This window comes from Saccopteryx leptura, chromosome 3, assembly GCF_036850995.1.
Source record: "Saccopteryx leptura isolate mSacLep1 chromosome 3, mSacLep1_pri_phased_curated, whole genome shotgun sequence".
NCBI lineage: Eukaryota > Metazoa > Chordata > Mammalia > Chiroptera > Emballonuridae > Saccopteryx > Saccopteryx leptura.
In genome coordinates, this window is record NC_089505.1 from 170,101,888 (window position 1) to 170,124,922 (window position 23,035).

General features: G+C 36.3%; 1 protein-coding gene across 6 annotated transcripts in view; it reads right to left on the reverse strand.

Annotated features, from left to right (window-relative positions):
• Positions 1–207: 207 nt before the first annotated feature.
• Positions 208–23,035, reverse strand: part of ZNF326 (zinc finger protein 326) — a 42,110-nt gene continuing 19,282 nt past the window's right edge. For all 6 annotated transcript variants that reach the window (XM_066376824.1, XM_066376825.1, XM_066376823.1 and 3 more), the window contains 6 exons: positions 18,094–18,205; positions 12,530–12,677; positions 11,296–11,392; positions 8,118–8,248; positions 6,724–6,819; positions 208–1,119 (listed from right to left, as the gene is read on the reverse strand). In XM_066376824.1, coding sequence (XP_066232921.1) covers positions 730–1,119; positions 6,724–6,819; positions 8,118–8,248; positions 11,296–11,392; positions 12,530–12,677; positions 18,094–18,205 — 974 coding nt within the window. In that variant the 3' untranslated portion in view covers positions 208–729. The remainder of the gene's footprint in view (positions 1,120–6,723; positions 6,820–8,117; positions 8,249–11,295; positions 11,393–12,529; positions 12,678–18,093; positions 18,206–23,035) is intronic.

Here is a 23,035-nt window from a genome sequence, read left to right on the forward strand (position 1 = left end):
CAGTTATGGACTGACCTTTATTTGAAATACGTTAAAAAATATTTAGTAATACATTTTAAAATATGATCAAGGTAAACTTTTTCTCTAATTCAAGTCTTCTCAATCATCTTAAAATACTTGTGATTTGAACTCGTGCATTAAGGCAAATTCTGATTTTAAATACTCATTTCACTGCTGAACTGTTTCATTTAAAATTGCTAATCCAGATAGTTTTTGTAAAAAACATTTTATTGCTACAAAGGGAAACATGGTCACAAAAAGCCTTGCAGCATATCTTAACGCAAATTACTATTCAATGTCCAATGCGGTAAAAAAATACACAGAGCACAAAATACTTGCCCAATTTATCTCTTCCAGGGTAAGTATTCAAAAACATTAATGCACACTTGAATATATACTCCCAAGAGCAGCATTTAAGTTCAAATGATTAGAATAGATATACTAACAACACACATTTGTTATCCTAACACAATGAAGTAATAAAAATTAAGCTTAAAAATTATACAAACAATTTAATGAATCTAAGTTTGGTAGCTATAAAAACTAAACTAATACCTTCATTTTATTAAAACAAATGCCAAAATTTTAGAAATTATATAAAACAAATTTTAATGTGTGGAATGCATGCAACATGGGTATTAACTCTCATATTTTAAACTATTAAAATTCTTACCCTTTTCCACATTAGGACAGAAATTTAAAGCTTGTTTTAAATCTAATACCTTATATTTAATTTTCTCCAGGTTGGTCAACAGGGCTAACTTGCTCTTCCTTTGCTTCTTCTTTCACTCCTTCTTTCACTTCCTCTCCGTCCCCTACTTCCTCTACCTCCGCCACTGCCTCTGCTCCTTCTCCTCCTCCCCCTGCCTCCGCTTCCTCCGCTTCCTCCGCTTCCTCCGCTTCCTCCACTTCCTCCGCTTCCTCCGCTTCCTCTTCCTCCGCTGCCCCTGCTTCCTCCGCTTCCTCTTCCTCCGCTTCCTCCGCTTCCCCCGCTTCCTCTTCTTCTTCCTCTTCTTCTTCTTCCTCTTCAATAGGTTCATCGATCTTTTCTTCCTCCTCTTCATCTCCTTCTATTTGCTGATCTTGAGAATGACCTTGAATTTCAAAAGGATTGTCACCCTAAAAAACATGAGAAATAGCTTTTAAAATCCGCACATTCATTTTTGTGTCAGTGAAATTTTTATATGCTGTATCATCAAAATAAATACAGTGGTCCCTCTTCTACTGCTGGGGTTGGGTTCTAGAACCCCCCGCCATAGATGAAAATCCACAAAGTAGCAACCTAATATTTATTTTATTATATATATTTTAAGGCTTTATAAACCCTCCCCACACTCATAAACCTTTCCCACACTCTTATAAACACTTCCTATGCTTATTTACTGCAAAAATAATAAATATATAAAAATACCTATATTCTGCAAAATCCCGCAATATAGCGAAAAATCCGTCACACAGTGAGACCATGAAAAATGAACCGCGATATGGTGAGGGATGACTGTATTATTTTTTAAAGCTTTTTTACAACAAATCCACTAAATATCTATTGCATACCTAATCATTTCAACATAAGCATTTACATCGTTGAAGTCATTACTTTATACTCCATAAACTGGAAGGTTTAAAGGCCATATTTTCTTAACTACATTTCTAAAATTGTGTGTGTGTGGGCGCGCACGGGTATAACAAAGGCAAATATATGGGTTTTCGTAAAAATAGATAAATCAACAATTTATGTTCTGCTTGATTATAATAGTAATCAATATACTACAGTTGCAGAATATCTTTAAAAAACTCAAAATTATGTATCTTTCTTTTAAAATGTAAACAAAATTTTAATTCATCAAATATTCAGATACCATTTATTTTAGTATTTTTATTTAAATACTTGAATTATGTATCCAGATTAAGTCTCAAAAATTGGACCATATCAGAAGTCCGTATTTATGTATCAGGAAACAAAGAGGTAATGAAGGTTATTAAGGAGGAAAGCATAAGACTGGTGGTACATTTTAAGATAAACCAGGTAGGAATAAGCAGATAGCAAGAGAATACTAGTGAGGCTACTCCAATAGCCCAAGAAAGTCAACTATAAAAGATGTGGTGATGCCATTAACAGAGTAGATAAAACAGATGGGGGATGGGAAGAAGTAGGTATATGCTACATATTAATTAGAATTTCAGATGTCTAAGTGACTAATAAGACAGCTATGAATTTACAACTCAGAAGAGAGTTCAAAGTAAGACATTTAGATTTGTGAATTGCTTGCACAAAGTGAATGATGAAGCCAAAGTCTTAAACAGGACAATTCAGGGGTGGGTGGTGGAGAAAGTAGAAAAGAAGCGCCAAAAATAAAACCCTATGAAATGCCTATACATGGGGACAGAAGTTAGAAAAGGAACACTCGGTGTAGGAGGAAACCCAGGACAGCAAAATATTATCTAGCAAAACAAAGTGTCAAGAATAAGTGATAGATCAACAGTGTCAAGTAAAGCAAACAAATAACAGAACAGTACTGAGAAAGGTCAGTAGAGATGATAACCATTAAAGCTGCATGAATACTTGAGGGATTTATTACACTAGCCCTTTATTTCATAAGTTTAAAATAATAAAGTATAAGGTATTTTAATTTTTGTATGAAAATTGGGTCACTGGTAATCTTAGAGCAATTTCAAAAGGATAAGTGAAAGTTAAACAAGAACTGCCCAAGAATTAACTGTCACAATTTCCTGTAATGTTCTCATCAAAAGACAAAGGCCCAAGTCCCACACTCAGATTTTAATTTAGTCACATAGTGTTATTATCTCTTGCTAAAAACACAAATTCCTAAATCAATTTCAGAACTCCTGAATCAAAATTTCCAGGGAAGAAGTCTGGTAACCTGCATATTTAAGAAGTATTTCAGAGATATTTTTAAGAAATGGTTGAAAAACCCTAATTTAGGTCTTAAAGGGGCCTCAGCCAATCTTTGATTTTAACTTAATTTTATGTGCTACTAATTACTTACCTCCACTTAAGAACTACCAGGTTAAAGAGTGAATAATAGGGAAAATAAAAAGCACAATGCAGGGTAAACTATATTTTCAAGTATGACCACAAACTAGGAAGAGTGAAGTCATTTTTAGTTTAGGGAACTCATAAGCACATCTGTTTGGGAAAGACAGTAAAACAAAGAGGGAAAAAGTCAGATGCAAGTAAGTCAAGAGATAACTGATGAAACAAGGACACAGATAAAGGGCAAAAAAGGGTATTTTCCTTCACCGATAACAATAAAGGTAAGGGAAAGTTACATAAATCTAATCTAACGCAGAAAGGAGAGAAGTACAGTTCACACCTAATGGTCTCAATCTCCCCAAGAGAAGAAAGAAAGCAGCAAGCATTCGGGGAATTGAGGGGAGTAAGGATGATATGTGAAGAGTGGAAAAGGTTTGAAACAGTCACTGTATGAAACAAAATTACACTGATAAGTAGTAAGGAAAATCACTGTGAAGTACAGTAGGTAGTAAGTAAAATCACTGTGAAGTGCAGTGAAAATGTGGCAAACACAGTACTGGCACAATTCCATGATATTTTTAGCAAGAGGGACAGTTAATAAAGCTAACCCTAGAGGGCATAGTGCTGGGACCTGGTTAATGGCAGAAGAAAAGATAGGTAAGGAATTTTAGAATGATAGGACTGCATTGTTTTTAGGGCTGACAATGAGGGTCCAGGCCAGGGAACAAGATGATATACAGTTGGAGAAGTGAGAGAATCTAATGAACTGATTATCTTCATGGATCAAAGATTAAAAAGGGTTATTTTGTCAGCATGAGAGTACTTGAAAGTGAAAGTGTTTTAAGCCATGCCCAGAGCTGACCACAAACAGAGGGCATTCTGGGGAATGACAACAGGGAACAGAGTACACAGAAATTCTGAAAAGGGAAATCATTGAGCAATGTCAATTAGTTCTTAAATTTTAATACAAATGAATCAAATGGAATCTTACTAAAATGAAGATTCTTATTCAATAGGCCTGGACATGAACTAAGAAAATGAAACTACATGCAACATAATCAAATGTCAAAATAACCTGGAGATGTTTTCTCTGAACCTATGTACCCTGCACATTAAAATTAATAATAAATAAATAAATAAATATTTTGAGATTAAAAAAAACAAATGAAACTGCCATTTCTGCTCCCAGGTAATGCCAATACTGCTTGCTGGTCCATGGATCACACTCAGTAATAAGGTTCTTGAGGAGTCCTCTGTTCACGTACTCTCTCCAAAATAGGTCCTTGAGCAAGACACTTACTCCTATCAGTGATGTCTCTTTTCCATGAGGTGACTCTACAGACAGCTTGAAATTCTACATACAAATTCTAATTGTATTCTTCTCTCATTCAAAATTATTTTCCTACATCAATAGAAACCAGCAACTTCTCAAATGTTTGTGATATAGCAAGGATAAAAATCTAACTTTTCTTAATTTAGCTCCTATCTTTTTGATGCCATATCTCCCAAAAAACTGAATCTCAGTGATGCAGTCACTTTTAAAAGTAGTGTCAAGAATAAACAGTGACAAATATGGTTAACAAATCAGAAAATAAGCCTCTGAGGGACAAACCAAAAGAACTGAGATTAAACTTGGAAGTCACTTGAAGGCTAATTTAGTAGTCATTAAGTATAGTAAATGTTGAGAAAGAAGACCTCTACTAAGAAGGGATCCTGGTGGCTAACTGGGTTCAATTTTTTTTTTAAATGGGCTTAACAGCCATTTCTACACAGGACCACCTCACACAAACTGTTCTTTGAGAACTGAACTGCCTGCCTTGCACTGTGTTTCTGTAATCTGTGCCAGCCCTTATAAACAAGTTCCTGGAATCTATTTTCAACCAGTATGACTAAGGCTTTCCCTATCCAATTGGCGCTATACAGCTCTAGCCAATCAGAAGATTTCTATTTTGACCAATCAGGTCAGTGCCTTTGGACCAAACTGCGAGGATTTGGAGTTATCTGCATGAGGACAGATCAATCAAGGACCAGGGGCCTTGTGGCTTTGAGAATGCACTTTCCTTTTCCACTGAAACTGCATCTCCCTGGCTGAAATGAAACATCGAAGATGTCTCACCAGAGCACAGAGTAGAGCTGCAAAGCAGGCTAGCAAGGAGCTCAGCAGAGCTGTCTAGGCAGAGGGGCCTGGTCCCACGGCCACCTGGCCCCAGGACCATCTCACAGTCTGCTGTATCACAATTGAGCTGTTTTGTTTTTTGTTTGTATTTTTTTAAATGAGGAGAGGAGATAGTGAGACAGACTCCCACATGAGCCCTAACCAGAATCCACCCGACAACCCCTCTGGGGCCAATGCTTGAATCAACTGAGCTATTTTTAGCACCTGAGGCTTATGCTCAGACAAACCCGAGTTATTCTCAGTGCCTGGGGCTGAGGCTCATACCAATCAAGCTACTGGCTCAGGGGAAGAGGAAGAGGAGGGGGAGGAAAGGAAGGGGAAAAGGAAGAAGTGAAAAGGGAGAGATGGTTGCTTCTCTTTGTGCCCTGACAGGGAATCAAACCCAGGATGTCCATATGTCAGGCTGACATTCTATTCACTGAGCCAACCAGCCAGGGCCAAGCTGTTTTACACTAAATAAAGTTTCCTTCTTCACTGAACCCAAAATTGGGGATTCCTGTTGGCAATGAACTGGTATCAACAACCACTGGTTGATATTCCATATCAGGCTTCTTCAAGAGTGTATGGTTAATCACCACAAAAACCAAAATAAACAAAACTTCTCAAATTTACAAAATAAAGATTTCCTTACTAATGTAAATAAGAGACTTTTGTAAATCTTCAACACAACTCTTCTCAGGGTAGGATGATTTTTAAAATAAGGTATTATTTTATAAGAACTCAAAAACTAAAATCTAAAATTTATTTCTATTATTTCCTGAACAACAGTAAGTTCTTGTTTATACTATAGGTATCTATAAAATGTAAAGAACGATTTTATGATTTTTCAGTACTGCAAGGCAAAAACTGTGAGAAGCACGGGGCCAGGTATAATATACCCTAATAGTTCACAGCTGAACTTCCTAATATTAGGGGCAAACCTTTCTCCTGACTTCCTGATTCCATGAGGAAGTTTTTATTGAAGTAACGTATCTGATGTCCTGCCTCCCTTCCAAGTTTATCCAAGGAAGAGGAACAATTTATCCAATTAGTAAACTTGGAAAAAGAAACTGGATATGCACAACTCAATCCCTTCCGGGTCCCTTCTTCTGGGTCTTCCTAGAAATAAAAAGGACACATCCTAGTCTGTTCTAGTCATGTGGTAAACGAGGAGAAAGCTGCTGCTGTCCACCTGAACCAGTAACACAGGTTGGGGGAACACAAGCCTACCTAATTTCGGAGTAAAATATTAGAAGGTTTGTATAACTACACATCTAAAACATATTTTTCAAGCAATCCTTTTTCTAAAAATCAAGAATAAAGCTGACATTGACCTACCTTCTATCAGACTCCTGTGTATCTCTCTAATAACCCAGAGCTAGAAAGGGATTGAAGGAGAAATGGCTTACTGCTTTCCCCCATCATAAATCCAAACTATTAGGAAACACAGATGTTTTATTTATATGCCAAAATTCTTCCTAATGTACTATATTTAAACATCAGTTACCATGTCACAATTTAATTATTACAATATTACAATATAATCTAAAGAGTTTATGTCCTAACATCTTACCTTAATAAAACGTTCATATCGCACCTTCACAATTGGGTTATTTAAAATGCTTGTAGCAGTCAAGACACTCTCTCTTTTTATTTGTTCCTTATAAGCCTATGAGAAATAGGACTCATTAAATACTTGAAAACCAAGTCATTAAAAATATTTCCATAATTAAAACGACACTGTATGCTCAAATCCTTAAATGATTTACTTTCTGTCAAATTAAGCTATAAAGCAAAAACAGCTACTGTGACCACAATGCAAATAATCTACGAATTAAAACAATAAAGATTCAATGAGTAAATCAGCTTCAACAACACACACACACCCGTTCACCAAATACCGTAAGTCTAGGTCACCTACACAATTGCTTTCTGCCCTTTCCATTCTACCTCCACCTCCTCAGTGACAACTACTCCAACTATTAATTTTCAAGCTACCAAAAAAGAAGGAATAATTTTTCATACAGCTAGAGTAATTAATTAGTCTACCTCTGGGCTGTAACTATCACAAGACTGTTTTATACAGGGAGGAAAAGTAATAATATGCAACATCTATTTTTTTTTAAAAAGTGTCAAAAAATGTCAAAAAGACAAATATGTATAAAATATTATATGTGCTCAAAGTAACTGAAAAAGTCACAGCTTAATGAAGTTCACACTTCATTATAAAAAATTTAAGACCCAAGTATGTTCTATTTAAAACTTGTCTTTAATACCTGAATTTTTTAATTTGCTTTTCAAACAAATTTTGCCCAATATAAACATTTATTTAAAAAATAAATTTGACTAACTAAAAGCAACTAATATAAAAGCAGAAATATGCTAACAAAAAGAAAATAGTAAAATCTTTCAGCATTTTTGAGTAAATTCTACTAAAAAGTATAAGGATAGTAACCAATAATCCTTTATAAATTTATTTTTTCTAACCACAGAAAAATACTGTAGTCAGAGATTTCCTTTATTTTTAGTTCTAAAACACACACACACACACAAACACACACAATCATTTTGTACCAACTTTATAAAAATGTTAATGAAAATAATTCAACAGCAGCTATAATTTCCTAAATGACTACAATGTGCCAGGCACTATCTTAAATGCCTTTTATATTTTAATTAAACTAATCTTTAAAGTCACGTAAGAGTAGAATAATTATCCATCTCCACTTTATAGATAGACACTTAAACAAAAGTTAATTACATTTTAGGTATTGAACCACAATTCAAGCCCAGAAAGTCTTGCTCCAGAACCAAGGATCTTAAGCTCTGTACACACTGCCTCTCTAGATGCTTTACGGTTATTGACACAAGATTAACAAGTAGGCAGATGGGAAAAAATGGCCTACACAGGACAATAAGAAGTTAATAAATAATTTAGGGACTTCATTAGGATAGATCCACATTTACCTGCTTCCCTTTGATATGATCAGAAGATTTTAAGTGTTGCTGTACTGAACTATATAAAGCAGGGATATATACACTACAAGCACTGCAGTGAACAGTCTCTACTTTCATCATGTGATCATCTGCAGTAACACCTACGAAAGAAATCCAGTTATTAAGAAATGAGTCATATATTCTTATAAAACAAATCAAACTTTACTATTGTTTCCCTACTCATGCTCCTTCTGTCCAAAAGAGGATTGGAGTTATGTAGGTTTATGTTGAGATTTCTACTATAGCTCATAAATCTGCATCTATAAATTAAAATTACATGGATTAAAGTCATAAAGTAAAATTACATTAATATTTTCTAATTATGTACTGAAGCCAGTAAGTCCATCCTTAAAACAAAATATAAAAGAAAATAAATGTGATTTCGTAGTAAAATAATATTTCCATGATTATGTATATGGGTGGGTAGGAATAAGGGAAAAGATGTCAAGACTGGATTCATAAGGAAAAAAAATATAGTATGTTGGATCTTGAAAATGGTAACCGAGGTTTATCACAGGTGAAGGTATAAATATATTCAAGGGATAGGTGAAAAAATGGCTCTTTCTGGAAATTGCAAGTAATTCAGTATGGCTGGGAACAGAGTATAAAGAAGAAACTAAAGATGAGAACAGAGGAAAAGAGAAAGGCCTAGAAGAGTAGTTTTTAACCATCAGTGCCAGTCCACCAAAAATTTTGTGCCAGTTCGTGAAAGAGCTGTCTGCACTAATCCGTGGACTGGCAGCTGAAAAACACTGGCCTAGACCTTTTTGAGCCACACCTAGGAATTGGAATTTTATCTTGTAGAATGGGGGGGCCACTGAAAATTCTTGAAGTAATGATGTAATAAAGAATTAGAGGTAAGGCCTGACCAGGTGGTGGCGCAGTGGATAGAGCATCGGACTGGGATGTGGAGGACCCCGGTTCAAGACCCCGAGGTTGCCAGCTTGAGCGCGGGCTCATCTGGTTTGATCAAAGCTCACCAGCTTGGACCCAAGGTTGCTGGCTCAAGCAAGGGGTGACTTGGTCTGCTTTAGTCCCACGGTCAAGGCACATATGAGAAAGCAATCAATGAACAACTAAGGTGTCGCAACAAAAAACTAATGATTGATGCTTCTCATCTCTCTCCATTCCTGTCTGTCTGTCCCTATCTATCCCTCTCTCTGACTGTCTCTGTAAAAAAAAAAAAAAAAGAAGAAAAATTAGAGGTAAGAAAGACTGGAAGAAAACTAGTGAGATACTGTAATTGTCAAAAGAACATATAAAGATTTGAACAAATGCATTATAAAGAGATAAACAAACTTAGTAGATGTTTAAAAGATGGAACCTAAAGGATACAATGCTACAGATTTAGTCAGGAAAAGTAAGTACTTAGGATTAACTTTATACTTCTGGCTTTGCTGGTGGGTCACTTTCCAACATAAATGAAGGAGTTATTTTTGTAGAATGTTTGTTTTCTTCATGGGCTGGAGGGTCACTCAAAGAGAAACTAAAGTTTTTGGATACTCTGATTTTGTGGAACTGCTGAAGAAAGATATGAATAAGTAGTTGGATATATAAGATAAGAGTTCCTAAGAGAGATCTGTGCTACAGATGTATAAGTACTTAATAAAAATTTTAATTTAAGTTCTGTAAGTGCATGAATTCATCAGGAATAAATATAAAGACAGATGAAAATGGGACAGAATAACAGGAAATACCAACTTCTAAAAGAAAAGCACAGCCAGTAAAAACTGACAAGGGATTACAGAGGACATCAGGGTAGTGAGATACCAGAGAAAATAAAGGAGGAAATGGATTAACGAAGAATCAAGTTATCACTGAAAAATGTGGCAGAACAAAGATAATGATTCAAAAGGATCTACTGAAGTTGGTGTTGGTAACTTCAGTCAGAGCAGTTTTAGTAAACTAAACAGTAAGAGGAAGTTGCCTACTGTGGGTCAAGTAATAACCTGGAAGTGAATAGAGATCAGTGTAGACCAGGGGTCTCAAACTCACGGCCCGCCGAACAATTTTGTGCGGCCCGCAGACTAATCCACAAAGTTCAAAATATTTTGGATAAAATTAAGTAAGCCTAGGGGCCTACTTGTATTTTTCATTTCTCTAGCATCCTAGCTAGATATTAGCTTAGTTGACAGCAGTTGTGATGCGAACTACAGTTTCTGGTCGTTTTGTGACACTGAGTAAACTGCATGTACGATTGTGCTTGTTGTGCTGATTTTTTTTTGTTTTCAACTGCAGTGAGAAAAGTGTTGCGTAACAGTTGCCTTTTGTAGACCTAGTGCGGCCTGCCGAAGGGCTGTGATCTTGCTCTGCGGCCCACATGCTGAGTTGAGTTTGAGACCCCTGGTGTAGACTATGCGTAAAGCATGGTTGTTTAAAGAGAAAGGCAGGTTTTAGGTGAGCTAATGTCTGTTTTTATTTTCCTTTGTGTTTTTTGTTTCTAAGATAAGAGCGTAGGCTTCAGGGAGGGAATTAAAAAAGACTGAAAAACAGAAGAGCAAGTCTCTAAGGAAATGAGAACTGTGAGCAAACCTCTTTAAGGGAATAAGAAGGGACAAGAAAAACAGAGAACATATGATAGAAGTACTTCCATCCAGAGGCAAAGATGATCTTTCCTTTACAATTTAAGTCAAAGCCGTAAGGGTAGGAAGTGATAAATTTGTAAGCATCACAACAGGAAGTCAAAGTTCACTTCCAAAAAACCACTCAGGGCTACCACATATAACTACTATATTTCCTTCTGTATAAGATGCACCCTTTTCCGAAAATTTGGGGTCTAAAACCTAATGCATCTTATACAGTGGTTGTAGATTTTTTTTTTACTTGCATTTCCCACTTTTTTGCACTTGTTTTTATGCTCATTGTTGAAGACAGTGATTTGTCATCAGATGCAGATGAGGACAAGTTAATGGATGGGAACTTTGACAGTGATGAGGAGTTGTATGAATTTTATGATAAATAAAATTTGAGTTCAATAATTTTACGTAATACATATTTTTTCAAATATCAGGTCTCAAAATTTAAGGTGCGTCTTATACATGGGGGAATATGGTACATACTGAATCACTCTAATGTGGATCACTGACATTGAAATAGGTTCTGGTGTAAAATATATATACATTTCTAACACAATTTGTTAAATACTTACCTTCCATAACATCTTTTTCAATTATTTTGACTTCTGTTTGACTATTTGTCTGTTGCTTACGAAGAGATGTTTTCTTGAATTTATTCACCATACATTCCTAGAAAGCAAAATAGGAAGAATTCAAAAAGTTATCAGTGAGCACTTAGCATATATGCTCAGCACCATGTTCAGCCTATGAAAGATAATAGTATGTGGTATGTGTTATAGAAGAACTAATAAATACCTGTTCTCAAGAAGCTTACAATTTAGTTGAGAAGACTGTCATAAAGTACTTAGAAAACTAAAAAAAAAAAAACTTTTCAAAATGTATTTTTGGCACACAGAGTAAGAGAAATCAGAAAGAGCTGGATTAGTTAAGAGGTGAGTACCAGTACTTAAGTCCTAAATGACAGGAACCAGTTAAGGAACGAACTACATAAAATTGTAATTAAGGGACACAATTCTGCAAGGATAGAGAGGAGTGAATGATCATTGTATTTCTAACCTTCTTACAATCCCACCTCTTCTGCCCAAATTAACTGTATGCACAATTAGCAGTCCAGCTCTAGTACCTTCCTTTAGCATCCCTGACCCCAACTATCCCCCCTCACTCCAAACCCCTCTGCCTATACTATCATTCTTGACCCTTGCACTTAACTGTGTGACATCTGTGTATGAGTGTGTTCTATTTCCAATTACAGTCTGTTTACTGAGAGAAATGTCCATGTCTTAGTGCCTGCACAGCACATTTCAGAAATACTCAAAAAACTGTCAAACTGACAACCACACACTTATAATAAAGGACAATAAACAGACACCTGGATTTCTGGCTATGAATTCAGACTCTGCTACTTATTGGTCTCTAACCTGTTCTGAGCATGGTCTTTCATGATAAAAAGGAATTGTCTCGAGGCTCAAATAAAATATCAAAACACTCCGCACAATGCCACATACACAGACCCTCAAGGGATAATAGCTTATTCTGCATCAATAAACAGTTGTTAGAGGAATTATTTTCCTGACCCTCTACTAGAAATTACTGTGAAAAACATAAAATTTTCTCTCAAGTAACAAGCCTAAATTCTATTATAGAAGAGAAATTCATATCTAATTCTGGGATAATTTCAAAATAACTCTTTAAGTAAAAAGGTAAAGTAAAACATTAGAAACATAAAATGGGAGATAGAGAAGTATAAAAAAATAAGAAATTGAAATGTCAGAAAAAGTGCTTTTCACTTCAAATACAGCTACTTACATGCAAAAACTCCATAACTACTTTATCAAATTTAGTTTGTTTCTGAATATGATCCAAAGTTTCCTGGTGTGAAGAACTTTCCAGATGCAGTTCAATATCTTTTTCCTCAAATGTTCGAAATTTACAAAATGAACACGTGAATGCCATTCTGTAAGGGAAAAAAGTTTTTCTTTAAAAGTTCACAGGAAGATAACAATGAAACTAATTATACTAGCATAAATAATTTCCTTTCTTCTATTTTACAAGTCAGAAAAAAAAAACTATTTCTTTAAGCACCTATTTGGACAACACTGTCATTATACAACTTTGCATTTCTGGCCCACCCTGGAGCTTCTGGGTATAAAAGATGGAATTAGTGTTATCTATTTAATCTAATCCTAAACTCTCTACTTCAAGCCTCAACATTAGAAAGCCAAAGCCAACCTCAAGAAGTGTCAATTTCCAAAGTTCCACTACTTGTTTTACATTCTGTTCCATCCTCCTGTTTCTAAACCACTAAAGTAACATCAACACAGCCAGGTACAATATCAGACAATCATAATTCACTCCCGTGGAGCTCTTGGGTAATCAAAAGTCTTGCTCCCTAAAGATCACTTTAGGATGACTGGTCTGGACAAATGCACACATTTAGGAGCTCAGCAGCCACTCCAGAATGAATTCCCTCTTTTTCTCCCATTTAACTGTTCCAATCTTACATGTTCTTATTTCCTGTTCCTTGAATTATGACAATGATTTCCTAACTGGTTTCTCTGCCTCCAGTCTCCACTTTTCAATTAATTCCTTACATTACTATTAGATTTATTTTCCTGGTTAAGAGTATGGGATCCAGAGCCAACTGCTAGGTTTATATCCTATCCCCTTTGTGTGACCTTGAACAATTTACTTAACTTTCTCTGGTCCTTAGTTTTATCTTAGTGAGATGAGGATTTTAAATATATATGTAAAACCTTAAGAACAGTCCGGGGCACACAGTAATTATTTAATTACTTCCTAAAGGAGACAACAGCACATTACTGCTCAAAAGGCTTCACTGGTTCCTTAAAGCTCAAAAACAAAGGTCAAAATTCTCTCAGCGACCATTTAGAAAAACTCTTACTTTAATATCTCCTATCTCTCTTTTTGCTTTACCCACTAATACCTTTAACAGTATCTGGCATATAGTATGTCTTCATTTAGTGTTTTAATGAAATTACACCTTCCACCTCACTACAGTAATTTTCAATCTACATAGCTTTCCATTTCCTGAACATGAAAAAAACATTTGTTTCTTTGCTTTTTTACCTTAAACCATGACCTTTATCAGGGCTGCCTAACATTTTCTACTTCATCCCTACCAATCCCAAATCAGTTCAAGCCCACTGATCCATTTCCCTGCACTCCACTGTAGAAGTCATCTGCTATACCACTACTTTGTATTTCTCTTTTGTCACTCTTTACCAAATGCTGTTTGTCTACACCTCTCAAAACCCATTCCTGCCTGACCTGTGGTGGCGCAGTGGATCAAGCATCGGCCTGGAATGCTGAGGTCACCAGTTCAAAACCCTGGTCTTGCCTGATCAAGGCACATATGGAAGTTGAAGTTTCCTGCTCCTCCCCCCCTTCTTTCTCTATCTCTCTGTCTCTCTTCTCTAAAATGAATAAAATAAAATAAAATAAAATAAGAAAAACCCATTCCTTTCCCTCTGGTTTCCTTACCGTTCTATCTTCTTTATTACCGAAAACATTCAAATATCCATATATATATATATTCAGCTATCCATATCTATATCACAAAAATAGTTATTTACTGTCAACCTCTTAATTCTAAGTCAAAGTAAAATTGTCGATAAAATAATTTGACTCTTTTTAAAAATTCTTATTCTAAAATGACACTTTAATTGAACTGATACTCTCAGTTATGTCACTGGATTTATATTTAGAATTATGGAGAAAACAGCTAAATGAAAGCTCATTTATTTTCTCCAAATCACAATATATATTAACATGGATCTACCATATCCAAACCCACAATTGTAAATGGGTATTCAATGTAAATAAGTAAAAAAATTAATCCTACATTATAAAATCTTCGGACTCTTACACATTTGATACAAAGCATTCACTGCAAAGTAAGCCCATTACCCTTTACCCAAGAAGAAATGACTGACCAGGCGGTGGCGCAGTGAATAGAGCGTAGGACTGGGATGCTGAGGACCCAGGTTCGAGACCCCGAGGTCACCAGCTTGAGCGCGGGCTCATCTGGTTTGAGTAAAGCTCACCAGCTTGGACTCAAGGTCGCTGGCTTGAGCAAGGGGTTACTCGGTCTGCTGAAGGCCCACGGTCAAGGCACTTATGAGAAAGCAATCAATGAACAACTAAGGTGTCACAATGCGCAACAAAAAACTAATCATTGATGCTTCTCATCTCTCCATTCCTTGTCTGCCTGTCCCTGTCTATCCCTCTGTCTGACTTTACCTCTGTAAAAAAAAGAAGAAATTATATCTGTGGGAGATACGCCCAAGAACCACAAGATAGCTGCCCCTTAAAACTTCTTTTTATAAGTTAGCTTCTTAATAAGCTTAATACTATTGTTTCTCAGGTCCCAAAAAATTAGAAGTCAAACATACCAAAAAGAGCATAGTTAAAAGTTATTAAAGCTGCACACAGGCCCTGGCCGGTTGGCTCAGCGGTAGAGTGTCGGCCTGGTGTGCGGGGGACCCGGGTTCGATTCCCAGCCAGGGCACATAGGAGAAGCGCCCATTTGCTTCTCCACCCCCACCCCCTCCTTCCTCTCTGTCCCTCTCTTCCCCTCCCGCAGCCAAGGCTCCACTGGAGCAAAGATGGCCCGGGAGCTGGGGATGGCTCCTTGGCCTCTGCCCCAGGCGCTAGAGTGGCTCTGGTCGCGGCAGAGCGACGCCGCGGAGGGGCAGAGCATCGCCCCTGGTGGGCGTGCCGGGTGGATCCCGGTTGGGCGCATGCGGGAGTCTGTCTGACTGTCTCTCCCCGTTTCCAGCTTCAGAAAAATACAAAAAAAAAAAAAGAAAAAAGAAAAAAAAAAGCTGCACACAAAGATTACACAACTAATACCTAGCACAGACTAATATGAAAGATACTCTAATCAAACAAAATAATCTGGGAATCAGATGTAACTGAATCTTTTTTTACTACCTACTACATGGACAAAACCAATGTATAAATTAAAATCAAGTAATAACAGAGTATCCTGTTACATTTTTTAAATGTATGAGAAAACTTAAACATTTAAAAAATACCTCCTTAAAAAGGTTTGTAAATTCTTCTCTTACAGTGTTATCTTTGGAAATAAGAAAAAGTTTTATGCATCCAGAAAACACTTAGGTAAAACATTTTTATTCCCTTCATACTACACAAACAAGTTCCTTTTTAGAAAGCAAAACTGTAGTACTTTGTTTGAATGGGAAAAACACTGAATTTACTTTACAAACTTTATACTATTTATTTTCCTACCATACATAGTACCTAGGCAGATTTCAGAGGAAAAATATCAATTTTTTTTCATTTTTCCTAGTAGTCTCTCTTTTGTCTACACATAACTTTACAACTTACATATATACAGGGTAGGGCAAAAGTAGGTTTATGGTTGTGAATAAATGAGTTTACTCTTGTCTTATTAATTTTTGTATAATTTCCCATATGAACCACTATAAACCGGTTTTTCCTGTATTTTTCTATTTTGCCAGCACTTTCTGCATGTTGTTTCAGGCTTTATAACCAATAGCCTAAAAGCCATGAAAGGATGTGTCTAATCTTATATACTTGTTCACACTCTACTGCTGGTATGCACTGCATGTTTGAATATATTATTATAAATAATGTTGCAATGGGCATATTTATAGATAAAACTCTTCTATATTTTTAGGTTATTTTCTTAGAAAGATCAAAAAGTATTAGGTTATTTTCTTAGAAAAATCAAAAAGTATTAAAAATTCCAAGACATTATTTTAAACTGCTAAATTGCTTCTGGTGGTTATAACTACACTATATAGTCCCCAGAAAATTATATATCCTTTGACTGACACAGTGGATAGAGAAATGGCCTGGAATTGAGAACTCAGGTTTGTAACCCCAAGGTCTCCAGCTTGAGTGTGGGCTCACCAGCTTGAGCACAGGGTCACTGGCCTGAGCATGGGATCACTGACATGACCAAAGGGTTGCTGGCTTGAGCCCACGGTTGCTGGCTTGAGCCCACGGTTACTGGCTCAGCTGGAGCCTCCCAGTCAAGGCACATATGAAAAATCAATCAATGAACAGCTAAGGAGCCACAACTATGAGTTGATGCTTCTCATCTCTACTTCCCTGTCTGTCCCTGTCTGACCTCAACCCCATGTGCCATTAAAAAAAAAATTTTTTTTTCAGTTCATTTAACTTACAGTGACTTGCAACATTTTCCCTAAAATTGTTAACTAGCTGTTCTTCCTTTACTGAATTATGTATTAATCATGTTTCCTTACTTTTTAAAAAAGTCTGGTTTGGTGATATTTATCTAACTGAAACATTAAGCATTCTTCATATTTATTATACTTCCCTAGTCTTTTTGCTTTCATTTTGTTTTAAATATTTATTTTAACAAATCTGGTCATCATTTCCTTTTGTAATTTATGTAGAACTTTTAAACACAGAAAATAAAATTTTCTTGCCTCTGCAAGAAATTAAAATATTCCATTTTATTTTCCTTTTATATTCCATTTTCTTTCAGGTTTTTTTTTTTAATTCATTTTAGAGAAGAGAGAGAGAGAGAGAGAGAGAGAGAGAGAGAGAGAGAGAGAAGGGGGAGGAATAGGAAGCATCAACTCCCATATGTGCCTTCACCAGGCAAACCCAGGGTTTTGAACCGGCGACCTCAGCGTTCCAGGTCAACGCTTGATCCACTGTGCCAGCACAGGTCAGGCTCTTTCAGGTTTTTAAATTAATCTAGACTCATCCTCACTGGTGTAAGAGAATCTAAACTATTTTTCTGGTTCTTGTTCAGTTGCTCAAGCAACACCCCGTTCATTTGCATTATCTTCTTTATTACACATTACATTCTCACTTATAATGCATCTGCTTACACGTTAAGAATTCAGTTACACTCAAAACCTTTTTCTATTACCACATATTTTTAACTATTGCAGCTTTCTAATATTTTGGTATCTAGAAAAGCCAGTATCTACTCATCTACTCTTTCAGAATTTTCTTCAGTATCAGGATTGGAAAGAACTGATATATTTGTAACATTTAATTTTCTACTGAAAAAAATCATTATGTCCCCATATAGTCAAATCTCAAAGACCATGGTCTTCTTCATTTTATGACATATATTTCTTTTTATCAATACTGTATTTCAGACACTTATTTTTGAATTACCATTATTGAAGGGGACTTCTTTCTCTTGTATTTTCTAAATGGTAATTGCAAGTAAATATAAAGAAAAAATAAAAAGTATTCCGATATATTTTCAATTAAACTTTTCATTGAATGTTCAGAAGTCTTTTCACATTCGAGTTGATTTGTCCTCTCCAGAAAATGGTTTTTTAACAAGCCCAATTTTCTGACTACTAAGTACAAACCTGTATCCATCTCCATATTTCTCACTGTTTTTTTCTCTTCTGCGTCTTTGCTTCTCTCGTCGAGCCTCAATTCGCCGCTTTTCTTCTTCTTCATTTTTCGGATCACTTTTTGCTAGGGTATCAGACAAAAATGTCAAGACTACAGATCATTTTTCCATTTTCCCTTCCCAGTCCGCAGTTCATAAAGTACAGACATACAAAATTTACTTGATGATAGTGGTCTAAATTGAGCTCACCAAAAAAATCAGAGTTCAAGATTACCCAGTATTTCTGAAATTTAATTTAAATACAATCATCATGAATTTTGCCATATTTACTTTTCATCTATGTGATTGTCTATATTTTTCTTTAAATCTAATCATTTTTTTCTTACTGTTGTTTAAAGCAATAATATCCATGTCACCTAAAAAAACAATTTTTCAACCAGTGTGCCACAGCAGGCACACCAGTGTGTCACAAGTTTTAAAATATGCAATACCTATTTAAGTCAGGCGAACTGAACTCTCTTCCCTTAGATTGTCAAAGAAAAAAATATTACAATAGCCAACACAACAATAGCTGTCCAGTGTGAATGAATCAAAATTACACCTACTTTTTTTCGTCAGACTAGCAAAGAATTTTTGGTATGCTGCAGAATTTTAGCAATTAGTTTATGTGTGCCATGACATGAAGAAAGTTGAAAATCACTGACCTAAAATCATCTTGAATAACAAGTTTATGAAACACTGAAGTAACAGTAACCTGACCCTATATTAAAATGGAAACTAAATGAGAACTAAATGAAAACTGGAGAGCCTTGGATACAAAAACTCATATGTATTATGATAGCTTTCCCAAAATTTCTTAAAATGTATAAACTCTAAAATAAACGTAGGTTTTCCTCTTTTTAAAAAACATTTTAATGCAAATATAATAAAGTAATAAAATACTTGGTATAAAATTTACTATTTTAATCATTTCCAAGTGAACAATTCAGTGGCATTAAGTGGACCACATGCTGTGCAGCCATCATCACTAGTTTCAAAAATTCCTATTTCTGAATGGAAACCCCATACCTATTAAGTGGTCACTCCCCACTTACACTTTCCCCAATCCCTTGCTAACTACTAATCTGCTTTCTGTCTCTACAGATTCCCGTTCAGGATATCCCATAGAAATGAAATTATACAACATGTGGCATTTTTTGTTTGGCTTCTTTTATTTAGTATAATGTTTTTAAGGTTCACTTACATGTTGTACCATGTATTAATTCCTGTTGCCTTTTTAATGGCTGAAATAACATCCCATTGTGTGAATATATCACATGTTGTTTTATCCATCATTTGTTGATAAACAATTGGGTTGTTTCCACCTTTTGGCTGCTCCGAACATTTGTGTACAAGATTTTGTTTGAATACTCTTTTTCAATTCTATGAGGCATACACCCAGGAATGGAATTGCTGGGTCATATATATGGTCAGTCTATGTATGTTTAATGACTTGGGGAACAATCACACTGTTTCCCACAGAAGCTGCACCATTTTACATTCCCAACCGTAATGTGTGAAGTTTACAATTTTTCCACATCCTCCCCAAAACTTTTTTATCTTTATTCTTTTCCAAGTGAGAGGAGGTGAAAGAGAGACAGACTCCTGCTTGCACACCAACTGGGATCAACCTGGCAACCCCCATCTGGGGCTAATGCTTTGCTCATCTGGGGACATGCTTGGAACCAAGCTATTTTTAGCACCTGAGGCAGTAGCTCCACAGAGTCATTCTCAGCACCTGGGGCCAATGTGCTCAAACCAACTGAACCATAGCTGTAGGAGGGAAAGAGAGAGGCGTGAAGGAAGGGAGACCGAGAAGGAGAATGGGAGGGGGAAAGAAAGAGAAGAGGGTGGGGCAGAGAAGCAGATGGTCGCTTCTCCTGTGTGCCCTGATCAGGTATCAAACCTGGGAAACCCACACGCTGGTCTGATGCTCTACCACTGGGCCAACTGGCCAGGGCCTTCTTTTCTTTTTTTATTATGTCCATCTACTTCATATGGTGTGAAATATCTCATTGCGAGCAGGTTCTTCCTTATAATACATATAAGGTTAGACTTAAAAAAAACTTATCTGTCCTTAAACTTTCTTTTATGCACTGTTTTCATTTTGGATTATGCCTATAAAAATACCTAATGCAAAATCATGAATATCTGGGGATTTATAAACTTGACAGTATACAAATATTTAAGCAGCACTGCAAAATTATATAAAATCAATACCTTAAAATTCAATATCTAGATTTTCATCATTTTATAAGAGCTTAAATATATACTTATTAATTAACCATTTTCAATATCATCAATTTCCCTAAAACCCTCACTGTACGGAAAATCTACAGGTATATGACCTCAAACTAGAAGTAATTGCATTTCCTTTTCATATGCTAAAGCTATGATATATGGTTGTACTTTCAACCAAATGACAAAATAAGGCTTCTTTCCTACGGCTTTTCAATAAATCGTACAGACTATCCTGCAAGACCTCTTATTCCTGAATATTCAGCAAATACCTTTCAAAATGCCCACTTCACACCTGACAGTGAAAGGCTGAAACGACTACAGAATTTTGGCTTCATTCCTAGCTACACTCACATTGTCCTAAATTATTGTTTAAAAAGGAAGAAAAAAAAGCTGAATTACATTTATCTGCTTTAACAGCAAATCAGTTTCTGTATTTCTGTATCAAACTGCAATATTTACTTAACTATACCTGTATGTCATCTCTGGAATCTGCCCCAAGGGGATCAACTGAATTGCCTATTCTAGAACTATCTAGAGTATACAACTTGGTAAACAAAACTATTCTCTATTAACACAGTATAAAAGGTATCTCTACAACACACATTCCACTGAATATCAGGTTTCCAGAATTCTAAAATATTATTTTTTATTAAACAATATAGATACCAATTTGCAAAACATAGCAGGAAAGTAAATTTAGAACAGTATTCAAATCTTCCTGAATTTCATATTCTAGCTTCACACATTAGTTCACACATTTTGAGGAATCAAATATCTGTAATTTCAAATATTTTTTTCAAAAATGATACACTAAGATGTCTATAATGTTATAATTAGAAAAAAGATGTTTTAAAAGAAGACAAGAAAATACAAAGCAATTTTCTGTTATAATCACATGGATGTTGAAGTGAAGGTTTCTACAGCAAGATTTGTCCTGGAATAAAAACCTGGACTTTGTCATTTACTAGTAGTATGAACTGGGCAGCAAGTTATTTATCTGCTCTGTGACTGTTTTCTCTGCTTTGGTGGGTTTGATGCTCATATCTATACCTGAGTAAGCTGATGTGCAACTTAAATAATTCACATTATATCCTTCTAATGCATAGCCTAGTGTGCAATACACACTTAAGTACTAGCTTAGTATTATGAAAAAGAACTACAATCCCACTTTTATCAAAATGAATACCTGTATTAACCCTTAAGCAATTTAAGTGAAGATGAAATTCAAAGAACAAAACATATTGTCAAAATATCCAAAAATACATAATAAAAATGCCATTTTGAACTAGAACTTATTTTGGCCTCCTTATTCTTTCCCTTCTCCTCTCTCTTTTTATTAATAATCATTTGAAAGCTAGCACCACGTTTTAGCACATGCAATATCAAAGGAATACATTTTTTCTTTTTTTTTTTTACAGTGACAGAGAGTCAGAGAGAGGAATAGATAGGGACAGACAGACAGGAATGGAGAGAGATGAGAAGCATCAATCATTAATTTTTTGTTGTGACACCTTAGTTGTTCATTGATTGCCTTCTCATATGTGCCTTGACCGCAGGGCTGCAGCAGACCAAGTAACCCCTTGTTCGAGCCAGGGACCTTGGGTCCAAGCTTGTGAGCTTTTGGCTCAAACCAGATAAGCCCATGCTCAAGCTGGCAGCCTCGGGGTCTCGAACCTGGGTCCTCTGCATCCCAGTCTGACGCTCTATCCACTGTGCCACCGCCCAGTCAGGCCAAAGGAATACACCAGGGGTCCCCAATCTTTTTTACACAGGGGGCCAGTTCACTGTCCCTCAGACCGTTGGAGGGCTAGACTATAAAAAAAAACTATGAACAAATCCCTATGCACACTGCACATATCGAGAGGTGACGTCAGAGTAATGGCACGGTAGGAAGCTATACCGATAAATCTCCCCCAAAATTCAACAAGATCTTCAACCAGAAACAGAAAAACCTATCCTTGGAGCCTCCAGATGTTTCGCAATACACCCAAAGGTATGGTCGAGCGAAAAAATTGGCTAAATATATAATCAAACCCCGAAGGAAATAGGGAATAAGAAATGCTCTGCCTTCCTCACTAACCTAAACAGGGCTGCTTTCACTGGGAACTGAGAATATAGAAACTAAGGCGGGCAAAGGGGGTGAATAGATCCAGGCCGCGGCACAAACGGCCGAACCAGGTTGTGGCACGGAGATCCAAGCCAAGGAGGAAAAACTGTGCCTGTGGCGGCACAAACGGCCGAACCAGGTTGTGGCACGGAGATCCAAGCCAAGGAGGGAAAACTGTGCCTGTGGCAACCCAGTCAATACAAGCACACTGCACATATCTTATTTTAAAGCAAAAAAACAAAACGGGAACAAATACAATATTTAAAATAAAGAACAAGTAAATTTAAATCATCAAAATGACCAGTATTTCAATGGGAACTGTGCTCCTCTCTGACCCAACAATGAAAAAGGTGCCCCTTCCAGAAGTGTGGCGGTGGCCAGATAAATGGCCTCAGGGGGCCGCATGCGGCCCACGGGCTGTAGTTTGGGGACCCCTGGAATACACTCTTAATAAATTCATTATAATGTTCAATAGATCTTTTTTTTTTGTTTGTATTTTTCTGAAGTTAGAAGCGGGGAGGCAGTCCTGCATGTGCTCGACCAGGATCAAGCTGGCATGCCCACCAGA